Here is a 13,420-nt window from a genome sequence, read left to right as displayed (position 1 = left end):
CCAATTTGCCACCCTGACGTTTATTCAATATCTTCCTTTCTATCGTTTCGCGATCTATCTTCTCATTTTCTTCACTTTTCCATAACATTGTTATACGACGTATGTATCTAAACGTTGTCTTTAAAACATCAAGACTTTCGTAGTTTTTCACGTAAAAACATATCCAAAGTATCTCCCGTAGACTTGCATGCTACAGAATGCATAATGTATCGGCGTGCCTTCACAAAAGTAGCTTACAATTTTGTATTCAACCGAATTCAATTGTCAATTGACAATTTGACATGTTACCCATTGTTGCAAGCACAATTGCTACATAATATTCGAGCGTTTAAACAACCTGCATCGTCATCGTTGCCGAGACTGAGTTGTGTACCAATAATTAGGTATTCATTTTCGTTCGCCTACTGTACCTAGTATCCCTATTCTAGATTTTTGAATATGTCGTTTCGTAGAAAAATCCTGAAATCCCAATAAGAGATATTCCGTCCTAAGAAAGTTGGTGTCTGAGACGCGTTAGGCGGGGTCTCCCAAGGGAAAGCATGTGTCTCTCTGCATCCTGTCCGCTATATTCCCCGTGCGGTTCGCGTGTAAGCACGCGTATACACAGCAGGTTCCATCGTAACGGGGCGAGTGTCGGTTATCCATATCCGGAGAATATTAATTACTTATCTATGTCCCGTTTCTCGCGTCTTTTCGCGCTCGGTCGACGAGATCGATAGGCTAGGATATATTGAACACTTGCCGGCTCTCGACGGGTTAGGTTATCCGACCTCTGTAGGGGGACAGCTACATTGCAGCTCATGCATAATACATACGATCCGACCTGGAGTAGATTTATATTTACCCGCACCTGGGATAATTCGTTAAATATCGACAGCCATTGGCTGCCAGCATCTTTGCCCTGGAGATTTTTTCGCCCAGACGATGATTCGACGGGACATTTTGACACTCTTCGTTTCGACTGCCTTTCCTTCATTGTTTGTCCGTTTCCTGTTCCATTTGCTCTTTTTCACACGGGAACCAGAGACCCACGGTAGCTTCTATCCTTGGAATTTTCAAAATCTGAGTGCATTGTTAAGAATTTAGTGATGATCCATTAGGCTGGTATTTAACCCTTCCGGTGTTTCATTTCGATTTCTCCACGGTAGAATATGCGGAAAGGTAGTGAATTTTATTCGGTACAGTTTTATTGTCGTAGAATATGGAGATTTCATTTCATTTTCCACGACTATTGTCGGATAAAATCTAGTCACCGAGAGGGTAGTAGCCATCAGACGTCTCGATTTGTCGTTTAATATTTATCTTCTCGAATTTTCTAGTTGATAAGTCTACGAAGATAGGACCTCCGTGTTTCTCTACCGGCAACTCGACCTATTCACCGCGAATATTTGATCAATCGCCTTGTCAATTCTGCTGGAGATCAGAATATTTGTTTCTGACATCCGTGCTTTTCTCTTCGAATGATAACGTTCATTCTTCTGGCCAATTTCTAAGTTTTTATTCACAGGAATATATTTAAAATAATTGAACTTGAGAGTTGATACGTTATAAAAGTCACAAAGTAAATTTGAAATTCAAGATCGGTCGAAATTAGGTTCGTTTTAAGTAGGTATTGTTGGAAAATCTGTGAAAATGAAAAGTTTTTTTCAGAGGGGCGTTGGTGGATTGCTAGTCAGATAAAAGCGTGATACATGCAATTGTTAAGTACTGAAACGCTTTAAGTGAGTCCTGAGAACATTTCGATAGCCTAATGATCTCTCGTATCGAAGAAGATTACTATTATTACTGTTATTCTTATTCTTCGTTCTATATGTACGAATGTATCATAAAAAAGCGCCTTTTAAATCGGCATACGAACGATGTTACGAAACATCGAAAGAAATCAATTTTTTCTTTTTGCATTCTGATTATATATGTGTGCAGAATTACACGTAAATTTGACATAAATTTGACTGTAAACAATTCTGTCACTCCCGTATGGGTGGCATCGATGAAATTAATAAAGTAACTCGTTTCGAGTGATCATAAAACGAAAACGTAGATATGGAGAACAGCAGGATTATAATAACTGAACGGAAGTATGGTATGTAAGTTGTAACATGTAACGCCTGCTGACTCGCGTGTAACGACAAAATGCATGGAATTAAAAATCTGATGACGGTTTACGCTGCAATAAACAAGCTGCCTACTGTATATGTACAGGCTGTTGGTTCAGCTGTGACTTTTATACCGGTACACACACTGTACTTGCATCGAGGTATTGATACGTAAAAACGACGTTCTCATTGTGCGTTATATCGTATACTACATGCACGCGTGTGACTAACTAATCCGATGATTTCAACTCGTTATAAAATTTTGTGTGGAACAATTTGTTTGCTTTTCTATTTTAAACAGTTGATTGAGTTTATTTTATTATACTGACCCGATGTCACATTACGTAAAAAAAAGAAAATCTCACGTTATCTAATCGATAATCATAGTTTAGTAAATATAAATTTTCTATAATACAGTCGTTATTTCTATCCATGATCGTGCACTTTAGTGAGACAGTAATGTAACACGTTGGTTAAATACTTTAACAAAGTGTTATTTCTGTGCAGAAAAATATTAATAAAGTGTAAAGATGCCACTTTTATGCGTGGTTATCTAAACCTTCTGCGATTATAATTTACACCAACTATGACGTGATTCGACTTAAACTTTACGAACAAAGCTTATGAATGGCTCATATTTCGGTAACTTTGTGTACTCTTGATTAATTTTTTACTTCCTTTTTTTTTTCGTTGCTTCGTTATCTTGAAATCTTCAGCTGTGAAAATAATACACGTTTTATCACTTTAATACTTTACGAAATTATTACAATAATATCGAAATTATACAATATTTTCTATTTATAAGGAATTCCAACATCTTTTTATTAATCTGAAATAATTTTTTGGTATTTTCTACTGAAAAATTAAGGTTTCCCATTCGTTAGGATAATTTAGAACGAACGATACCCTAAAATGAATATGAATTCAGTTAACAATTAAGTATCATTACACAAAATTGGAAAGAATGTCGCTTCATCCGCGGTCGAAGCTAAAATGCCAGCGGGACTATTCTACTTGGAAGTAGCGCGCATGCGCGGCGCAGTTAGCGTCGCGCAATTGGCGAGTCGGCGTCTGACGTCGATCTCGGCATTAGCCAATCAGCGTTCAAACCTCAGTCGACGTTAACTCGGCGTGCCGAGGCGAACTTCAGAGACGAGGTGGACCGACTGGTATGTGCAACACGGCCAGACCCCCTCCTCCTCTCGTTTATCATCCTTCTCTGTTTCTCGTGCTCTCTCTTTCTTTCGTTCCCGTGCTCTCCACGCGACTTCCTCAAATCTTTATTTCAGGCTCGACCGCGAACTGGTCGAGGCGCGCGGCCCGCTTTTTTACCGTCCGATACGACGCTTCTAAATTTGAATCTTCTACGGAGCAGTGCAAATCGACGGCTCACCGCACGTGAAAAATATTTTAAGAAAGAACGTGCGTTTCTAGTCATCGTTTCTAGTCAACCAGGATATTCTAACCTAGCTAACATTGGTTCCTGGTTAGCCTGGATCCTGAAGAAATCCCTTCTTCGTACGATCGTGCACGTTACTGCATACGAGAAAGACGTATGGTTCGTAAAAGTGATCAAGCATCGATATCACGTTTATAGAAGAGAAGGAAAAAAGTACGTGAAAGGAGAAGAAGAAAAAGACGTAGAAGAGGATCGAAAGGAAGTTGTGTTGTCGTCGTTGTTACGAATCGAATACGTGATTGGCTCTTGTCCGGTGTTTGACGAACCGATGAAATCCGGCGTGCGAATCAAGTGACGCGTGTTGATTCGATCGCCAGAAAGGAGTGCAAGTTGATTCGTGCCAAAAACTTGTGTATTTCTACGTAATTGTTTTAAAGAGAAGTTTTGTTTTGATCTTAAAGTTGTACCTTTCGCGAGGGTGTTAGTGGGGAGATATCGATCGCGGGACCATTGACGTCCGTTCTGGAGAACGAGCTTTTCTCCTCGCACCTTTGACTAGGCTAACCTCTCGATAATCATATTTTCTCACTTTCGGTACATACTTGCGGTACATATATATTACATTATATATTGTATATACATATATAAATCCTACGTGTATCGTTTGATGTGCACACGTACGAATGAAAATTAGATGCTGGCTGGTTTTCAAGAGTTTGAAAAACGTGCCTGTTTCCAAAGTAAACTGTTTTGTGACCGATGGAGGCTGTTCCACGAATCTTTAGTTCGATGTTTCTCGAAAGGATGTGGATTTGAAAATAAACATAACCCGCCGGACATCGTCTGTGATCGTAACGCATTTGAAAGAAAATCACATTTACCAGGCAAAATTTTCGTTGAAAAATCCATGGAAATTTTATAGACATAGAGACTTGTGGATTATTAGACATCGTACATAACCGAGTGCCTGAACGCGATTCTCCAACTATATTGTGATAAAAACATCTGTGAAGAGTGCGCGATCTCCGCCATCTTTGTTTTGATATCGATTTAGTGTACGCGAGAAGATCGATCGATTAGTGAACGGGCCATCGAGATGTTCGACTGATCGAGTTCATTTCAAATTGGTGAGTTATCAGATACGCACTGTGCAGTTGTATATTGTTTATCAACAATAATTTATTGAAATATTATGTTTAAGTTATTAATGTATAATAATATATTACAAATCAGTACTATTTTCAGCGATACAAATTGTAATCTTTTTTTTAACGTTTATTTCTTTTTCTATTGCGTCATATAGTTAGAATTACACGAACCTTCAAAAAAGTTTCAATGTTCTCTAACACGCATGTTTTCGTTTCTTTCCTCGCTGATGTATTTTTTTATTTGCAAACGACACAATCGCATGATGTATCAACAAGCAAATCGACCTCGTGATATCGAGATAATGTCGGTCCGGTTGCAGAACTACCGAAGGAAGCGGTTTGGCAAAGTTCAACGTATCGTGATATATACCAAGTACGCGTGATGAGCATGGTTTAAATATGATAAAGCTCGTCTTATCATAGCCCATGTATTGGTGCTCCTATCGAATTTGGCACACCAAATTAAAGTACTCCATCTGGGTCTTAACCTAAGTAACGTGTAACGCTCTTAGCGTTAATAATGTTTCGAAGAATTATTAATACCATTATATTATATTAATACGTTGTATGGCACTGTACAAGATTAGTCTTTTAGTTCCCTGAGATTAAGCGTCGTTCTTCGCGATCCTTTCTAACATGCGTGGCGGTCAGTTTAATAATCTAAATATTTAAATATTGAGTATCCGATGTTCCTTTGTAGATGTGATTAAAAGAAGGAAAATTATGATTTTCAGCTTGACTATAGAATAGAAGATATTATTCGGTATTATAGGCGATAGAGTTTATTTTAACGCAAGTGCAAAATGTGACGTGTATAGAGAAATACGTGCTGGTCGCTGACCCTCGCTTCTATGCTCTTGTATAATAAACCGAATTCGATCGAACGAGACATCTCTCTTACTCTAGCCGTCTATGTGTTACTTTTATTGTCACCAGCGAAGGAAGCTTCGGTTCTATTGCTTTTTCGCTCGACTTCGTCCCTTTTCCACTGCACAATGCCCAATAATCGTGTACAGAGTTTCGTAATACGAATCATGCACGATCGAACGACCGATTCAGCTTCTATCTTTTTATTTGAATAAAATATAAAATTCACCAACGGCATCTTATCTGTTTGAATATTGAAAATAAAAAAAATTACCGTGAATCGTGTCAGTCGCGTGTTTTAGCGGTTGACCGGCGCGGCGATATATCGGAATCGCTTTTCGATTCGATCAGACTCGATGGATCCACGAGTGTGATATAATTATTATCGGCGAGGGTGCAACATAATTTCGCGATGCACAAGAAGATAGTCGCGACAAAAATAACGTTTGCCCGTGAAACACGCGTTAATTCATATAGCGAGAGATCGCGTGCTCGGAATGAATGAAAGGGGCTTCGGTAAATATAGTTGATGGAGCTTAGAATTAGAACGACGTTAAAGCCAATGTTTTTACTAGAGTGCTGTCCCGCGGCACTCAAAATTTAACCGCGACTCGACAGCCCACACTCGATCTATCGAATCGAATCGAATCGAATCGAATCGATCCGTTCAAACGTTTGAGTCTGATGCAACTTTGTTAGTTTTACTTATTCCATAGAGAATACACTTTGATTTATCGATTTACGTCCCGAATCCAATCTTGGATTATTTGAATTTTATGATTTATCGCGTGGACCGAGTGCACGTTGTAATTTTCTGTTTACAGTGAATGAAATTTCATTTATAAAATCTGTTATTCGATATTCGATTCGGGGAATTCTGTATTTTTTTAATTATATAATTCACGCTGGCAAAACCCTAGATAAAACTAATGTAACTCAGCGAACTACTCGTGATCATCCTTTCAAGATACATAGCATATCTAATCGTGTCTGGTGGCGAAGGTAATTCGACTTTTCTGCTCATCTGTCGCTGACATTGCGTTACCGCAACTTAATCGTTGATTACCAGTAACGTACGCAGCAATTGTCCTTTATGATAATGGGGTGTATAATTTAAATTGAAGATGAGAGAGCGTTAAACAGCAAACCCATTGCAAACATTTTGTTCGGGAAACTTTGCTCTCGAATTGAATATTGCTTACTTGTACACTTTTTTTTCCATCTTTATTCCACATATCTTGCACTAATCATCGTTACGTTATTTTATACATTAGAGGATGCTTTTACGAGTGTTATCCTCTAAGTTTTTAGCTTGTTACACAGATGTACTACTAATTAACTTAACGTTCATTTTATTTAATGTATTCTCTTTACAAAAAAAAAAAAAAAAAAAAATATAAAATCGAAAACAACTTGATCATTATCCGTGATCTTGTTGTTTAATACATTTTGCCATAAAACAGAAAAAGCACAATCGAAGGTATTTCTGAAATCGTTCACGGCACTCAAACGGTTAATTGGCACGGGGATAGGTCGTGCAACGTAACTCGATGTACCCTGTTGTACACTTTGAGGAAAACTCGAGCGACAAAGTCGATTATTACGTACGTTAATTATCGACGATAAAATGAAAAGCGATCGATCGTTTATTACGCATTTACGCCGTACTAATTGCAGTTACGTCGTTATTATTTACCTACGCCTTGTGCCTCTTCAATTTTACCGGTGTTTGCGGAATTTCTGCTTTGTTTATCGCATTTTAAATAAATAAGGAAACTTCAGAAACAATGTATAGTTAATAATATTAAATACAAAAAAAAGGTTTGAAAGAATTGTTAGTTAAACCGTAAACGTAACAATAAGGGTGATGATGAATCACAAAGAGAATCGTTCATTGAATTGTCCAATTCACAAAGGATATTCGAATTTAACCCCAATAAATGAATTAAACTGTTCCCTCTCTATATAATATATACATTCAACCAATGGAATTCTGTGTTTCAATAGAATTTATACGTTTATTCGTGAAAATATTGAATGTGATTCAACGTATTATAGAGTTTTCAACGCGTTGAGTGCCACGTGGATCATCGCTCTGATCCCACGATATTTGATTAAAATTGAACGATAAACTGATAGCAGATAAAAAAACAAAAATTTGCGTACAGCTGAATCGTTATGCTTTTTTAATTACATTAAAAGAGTGCAGAGAACGATGGAACGGTTGAATGGAAAGGAGGAATACTCGTTATTTTCCATCGAATTTCATGCATTATCGAAGTACATACTTCACTTGTACGCTGGACATTAATCGATACGTGAAAACGAGACACGTGTTTTGTGTGTTTCGCATTAGGCTTGAACGCATGGTCCAGTTCTGTCGCGAACTCGTAGGACGATACACACTCCACCTCTCGCACTCTAGTTTTCTATGGGCCGGTCCTTTTTGTTTTCACGCCGGTTGAAATCGCGCCCTTTTGTTCGAAAGTTGCCGCCGATTCAAAAGGCGCGGCAATATTTCAAGCTGAAATTCAACGAAGCGGACACTGGGAGGCTTCGTTTACATCCTCTTTCCAATGATTACATTTTTCTCACATTTTTTTTAAACGTTCATCTAGAAAAATTAAGGGCTTTCATTTCTCTATTTAAAATTCAAATACGCACAAATAACAATACCGTTTGTCCTTTTTGTTACAGTGTTTTTAATATTCTATCCAGTGGTTCCGAAGAGCTGTCCCATCTCCACAACGCCGTACAAAAATGGGTCGGAAGAAGATTCAAATTTCGCGCATCACGGACGAACGGAATCGTCAGGTATTCCTTTACGATTAAACGGAAAAATGATCATTGAAAATATCAGTGACATTACCATGATGGTCGCCGGCGACCAACGCGATGTTTCGAATTCAAGAAAAAAGAACTGCGATGAACAATCAACGTATTAAAGGCTAATCAAAAAGTAGATCATACTGTAGCAATGATTCACATTAATGTAGAGTGATCGTATCCATTATATAATATTTACTCAGCATTACACTGCGTGCGTGTTTAATTATCAAAGAAATCAAAATAAAAGGTCAACTACCATCGAATGTATATTACATCACACACACACACACCGATAAAGTGTTCGAAATACGCGATCGGTATCGCGAATATCATCGAATACTTACACTAAAGTATTTACACATCAATTTGATCAATACAATAAGTAATAACAAGAACATGTTTCACCGATCATTTTTGCCAGACAAACACTGCATAACTGTATAATGGATAGCGAACAGGTTAATTGTTTGATATCGTTATCAAAATAAACACTCGCGAAAAATCTCTTTTTCATTGATAAGCATTATCTTCGTATCAGATCTGATCGCCGGTGATTAACGAGTTCTTTTCGGTCCGTGTGAATGATTTCGAATTTGGTTTCTCGAAACAGGTGACCTTCAACAAAAGGAAGTTCGGGGTGATGAAGAAGGCGTACGAACTGTCGGTACTGTGCGACTGCGAGATCGCCCTGATTATCTTCAGTTCGAGTAACAAGTTGTATCAGTATGCCAGCACCGACATGGACAAGGTTCTTCTCAAGTACACCGAGTACAACGAACCCCATGAGTCCCTCACCAACAAGAATATCATCGAGGTGAGCCGATTTCTCCACAAGTAATTTTCAACATTCCAACAAAACTTTTCCATCCCTTCATAGTGCGAGAGAGAAAAATAGAAGATAGCATGGGGTAAATAATCGTTTTAGATATGGAGAAAATTTGGAATCGCTTTCAATTGTATTCGAATCCTAAAAAATCTCGAATGTCTTGAGGTCTTCAGACTCTTGAAATTCTTGAAAATAAAGAGCATGCAACGGTATGGAAATTTTAATGAAAATTATTCTACACCTAATCAATGATGGGTAAATTCTGAATTCTTATGCATTTATAATATGGTAGAAAGTGTAAAAAATATGGAAACTATGAGGAATAAATTGTTGAAAGCGTGTAAGATATGCAAAATATGTGAATGAGGATAATGTTTTGTATCACTTGGAGAGGATAAATATTTTATAAAAACATATATTTGCATAAACATTCGTGGTTTACGCATCGTTAATTACTCGTAGAATAATTTTAATTCATAACTTGAAATTTACATATTATTACAATTTCGTGTGAGAATCATCGCTAATTTTCTATAGTGTTGTTTTTCTGATATTGACACATTGAAAAATCATTTTTTTTTCTCTCTCAATCCACAAAGTTTTCCATCCCATTGTCCTCGAGTACATGATTCTTCGTTTTAGATATCGAAGAGTTTTTTTCTTTTTCTCCGCGAACCATACGGACGTGTCTTAAATTCAGATGTTTCTCCTGAATAAAAAATAAAAAACTCGTTCGTTTTACGTTCATTTAAATAATATGTTAGAGTACGTTTAAACGTGTCTCTGCATTTCCAAGGCCGATTAAGGTGAATACACATCTCCTTCGTAAGGAGAAGAGGAAGAAAAAGAAGAAGCAGTGGTTACACACGATGTGTTTAAGTCGTTCAGTTTAAAATAAAAAAGGACAAATTGGCAAAGAAGAAACTAGCGAACGATAGTTGCGTTTATTTCGATCTTGAAAAGTGATTATTCGAAGGCAAATATTATTATGCGAACGTAATTATAATGATTATCTTCTCAGACTCTTACAGTTCGAGTGTAAACATTATTTTCAAAGCTTCTTCTCATCTTTCTCTCGTAATAGTCCGAAACATTTTTTTTTATATACATATATCTTCGGGACTATCATTTTTATAATAAGATTATCAGTAGCCCGTGATTCTTCACTTTTTTATTTATTTAATATTTTAATATACCAGACGAGTTTCTGAATCATACGTTTAACAAGATTTAAAATTACAGTGATTACAATTAAATTTAGATGATTAATTACTTTTTATTTGTCAGAAAATGACGAGTTTTTTGAATTAGCGAATAAGCTGTTCAAGTTTTGAGAACAGACAAGTGGCAATGACGGAATATTCCGTATCACGAGGATTTTGGAAACTTTTGTTTCGTAAAGGACGAATTACGTGTTGCCGGCTCTTTATTCTTTTTTTTTCTTTTTTTTTTCAAGGAAGTTTGGAGGTACATGTTTATGATGCATAAAATAGAACTATGAATTTACGAGATACGTAGAAGGAACTGACTATCTCGGTGCCTCTGTCATGTTCTTTTTGATTTTCGCTATTTTGTGATTAAATTTACATTATAATTTATATTAAATGTCATCGTCGAGATGCGTTATCGTTACATAGACGTATCGATGACAAAAGTTGTTGGAGAAAGGTATCTATTATCGATCGGAGGAAAGTAATTGTGCCGTTGGTTCATTGATCGTAAATAATAAATTGAGTCTCGTTGCAATATTTAACTGGCCACGGTGAGTAACAGAAAGGAAAGAGAATGAAGCGAAGTAACTTTACGACTGTCGTCTAATGTAGAATAAACTAAGTCTGAACGATGTTCAAACACTATTTTATATATACGTTTCGTACTCTGTGGTGCTCGAAAAAATTAGAGGATCGTGTGTTTATTAATTGCTCGTGTACCTAATCCCTAATCACTTATCCAAGGTACCAATGTGCCAAATTGTTGAACTATTTCCATGATGATGGTACAAACTCCATACGAGACAAACGAAAGTAAAATGGCAAAGAAAAGAAACCCGGTCCCCTAATTACTTGGAGCATCACGTGGTGTGATGGTCGTGTGTGCTACAGACAGCCAGATCCGTATACGACCATGGACACTATCGCGTGACACGGTCCCGTATGATCACACACGACCAGCTAGATGCGAATGGTTAAGTACACAGAGATGGCCATTGGCGTACGAAAAGGCGAGATTAGAGGAGGCTAGTCCCGCTGTTAGCGCTAAATTAACGTGCATGCGAAGGTTGAGTGCCCTCGGGCGGTGTGGTCACGTGAACCTGTCTGCTGACACTTGCAGGCACTCAACAAGAAGGAACATAAGGGTGCCATGTCTCCAGAAAGTCCGGAGCCAGACGCGATCGAGTACAATCTCACACCGCGCACCGAAGCCAAATACACCAAGATCGACGAGGAGTTTCAGCTGATGATGCAGAGGCACCAGCATAACGGCACTCGGGTAAGTATAATCCAGCCACACCGATCGGTGTCGTCCCCGATGCTCTTGTACGGGTCACAGTCGAATTTCCATCAGACGTTCGAGAGAAAGTTACATTCGGATGTTCTGCACGCTCGAAGCTGCATTTAATTCCAGATTTTTTTTTTTTTTTGTATTTTTGTTATTTGCATTAACCGTCATTGAAATTTCGAATTATGGTACCTGAAAGTCCATAGATTTTTACCGTTGGTATTGATGTTTCTCTTTGGGAACCTCTGCCTCCGAGTTTTCACATGATTGGGAGCAATTCGTTAGTCCTCGTGATTATATTTATTAGCTTTTAACAGCTCGCTATCAAGCAATTTGTCAGTGACGCGGTTCGATTTAATTCGCACTGTTTAATTTGTTATCGCGATACAACTCATAAGTTTATTAAACATTCTGATCGTTCGTTTGTGAGCCAGTTATCGGAAACTTTTCAACTCGAATCTCTGCGAGATGTTAATCTGTTTTTCACCCGATTTGCTTAGCTTATTGCGTTTAGCTCACCTCGTAACGTTTAATGCGGTATTCATAATTATTTTGGCAAGCAACAGATAACGAAGAGAATGTACTTGTCTTTAAAATTCCATACAGAGGGTTCTGATTATACTCATTGCTGTTTTTATTTCTTCATTTGGTTCCTCTGATCGTATATTCTATATTTCTTTCACTTTTTTTTTGTTTTTCTTTGTATGTATGATATTACCTCGCAGAAGTGGGCAAGGGGATTGAAGATTTTAACTTGAAGACCTTACCAGATTGTGGTGATCAATATTAATGTCATTGTTAATTTACTACAATTTCAGGGACAATCTAATTACACTCTACCTGTATCCGTACCAGTGAATAGTTATGGCGAATCTCTACTTGGATCTAGTCCTCAAATGGCGCATACCAGCATTTCTCCAAGACCGTCGTCTTCTGAAACAGACTCAGGTATGTTAATATCCTATTCTCATCGAACAAAATCAATGAAAGCAATATATCCGTGTATCGATCATTTATTTTTCTTTTGTTCAGTATATCCACCCGGAGGGATGTTGGAAATGAGCAATGGTTATCCACCATCAGCATCACCGTTAGGAGGTTCACCTAGTCCTGGACCTTCACCGGCGTTAGGAGTCGGAGGGGGCATTGCAAATAAAGGCAATAATCCATCTAGACATTCGCCACAACCTCCGCCTCCACCACCACCGCCTCATCCTCATAGGACTAATCTTCGAGTAGTTATTCCAACACCCCTTACGCAACCTCTTTCTGAAGACACTAGTTATGATGTAAGTACATTGTATTCGGTTCATTTGAATACAATCATAAATCAGTGTTACGTTTGAATAGCTGAAAATGATGATGGTAATGAATTAGTGAAGTTGCAAAAATGATCTGTATTTGACTGGTTTCGATGATAAAAGTTATTGAAGGTATTAAGAATTACAAACAGTTGAAAGATCTCTTTTCTGTTATGATACACAGAGTGGTCATGCGCAATCGACATTGAATACACCAGTAGTGGCACTACAGACACCATCAGTTCCAGCTGGATATTCTAGCTTTGGACCAACGGATTATTCCACAGATCTTGGGAGTTTAGCATGGTCTCATCAGAGGTACGTTGATGACTTATCAATGTATTCGGCAGCCACCATGTCCAGCATCAGGTAAATCATATTTCATAATTATTGTTATGGAAGAAAACTATAGTTTTATAGTTTTTTTTCCCCTGTGTGGATAGTGATTTGTAGCG

General features: G+C 37.7%; 1 protein-coding gene across 7 annotated transcripts in view; it reads left to right on the top strand.

Annotated features, from left to right (window-relative positions):
* The window catches only part of LOC114877635 (myocyte-specific enhancer factor 2), a 38,692-nt gene that overhangs the window by 16,950 nt on the left and 8,322 nt on the right, over positions 1–13,420 (top strand). For 3 of the 7 annotated variants that reach the window (XM_029190465.2, XM_029190469.2, XM_029190470.2), the window contains 6 exons: positions 8,208–8,324; positions 8,950–9,153; positions 11,497–11,655; positions 12,483–12,612; positions 12,697–12,953; positions 13,150–13,334. In XM_029190465.2, the coding sequence (XP_029046298.1) occupies positions 8,271–8,324; positions 8,950–9,153; positions 11,497–11,655; positions 12,483–12,612; positions 12,697–12,953; positions 13,150–13,334 (989 nt within the window). In that variant the 5' untranslated portion in view covers positions 8,208–8,270. Of the gene's footprint in view, positions 1–3,240; positions 3,266–3,315; positions 4,623–8,207; positions 8,325–8,949; positions 9,154–11,496; positions 11,656–12,482; positions 12,613–12,696; positions 12,954–13,149; positions 13,335–13,420 lie in introns of those variants that run through there. The other 4 variants (XM_029190471.2, XM_029190466.2, XM_029190474.2 and 1 more) reach the window with 4 other exon arrangements.

Source organism: Osmia bicornis, chromosome 8, assembly GCF_907164935.1.
Source record: "Osmia bicornis bicornis chromosome 8, iOsmBic2.1, whole genome shotgun sequence".
In the NCBI taxonomy this organism is placed as follows: domain Eukaryota; kingdom Metazoa; phylum Arthropoda; class Insecta; order Hymenoptera; family Megachilidae; genus Osmia; species Osmia bicornis.
Note: the sequence above shows the minus strand (reverse complement) of the source record. Positions and strands in the feature narration are given on the sequence as shown.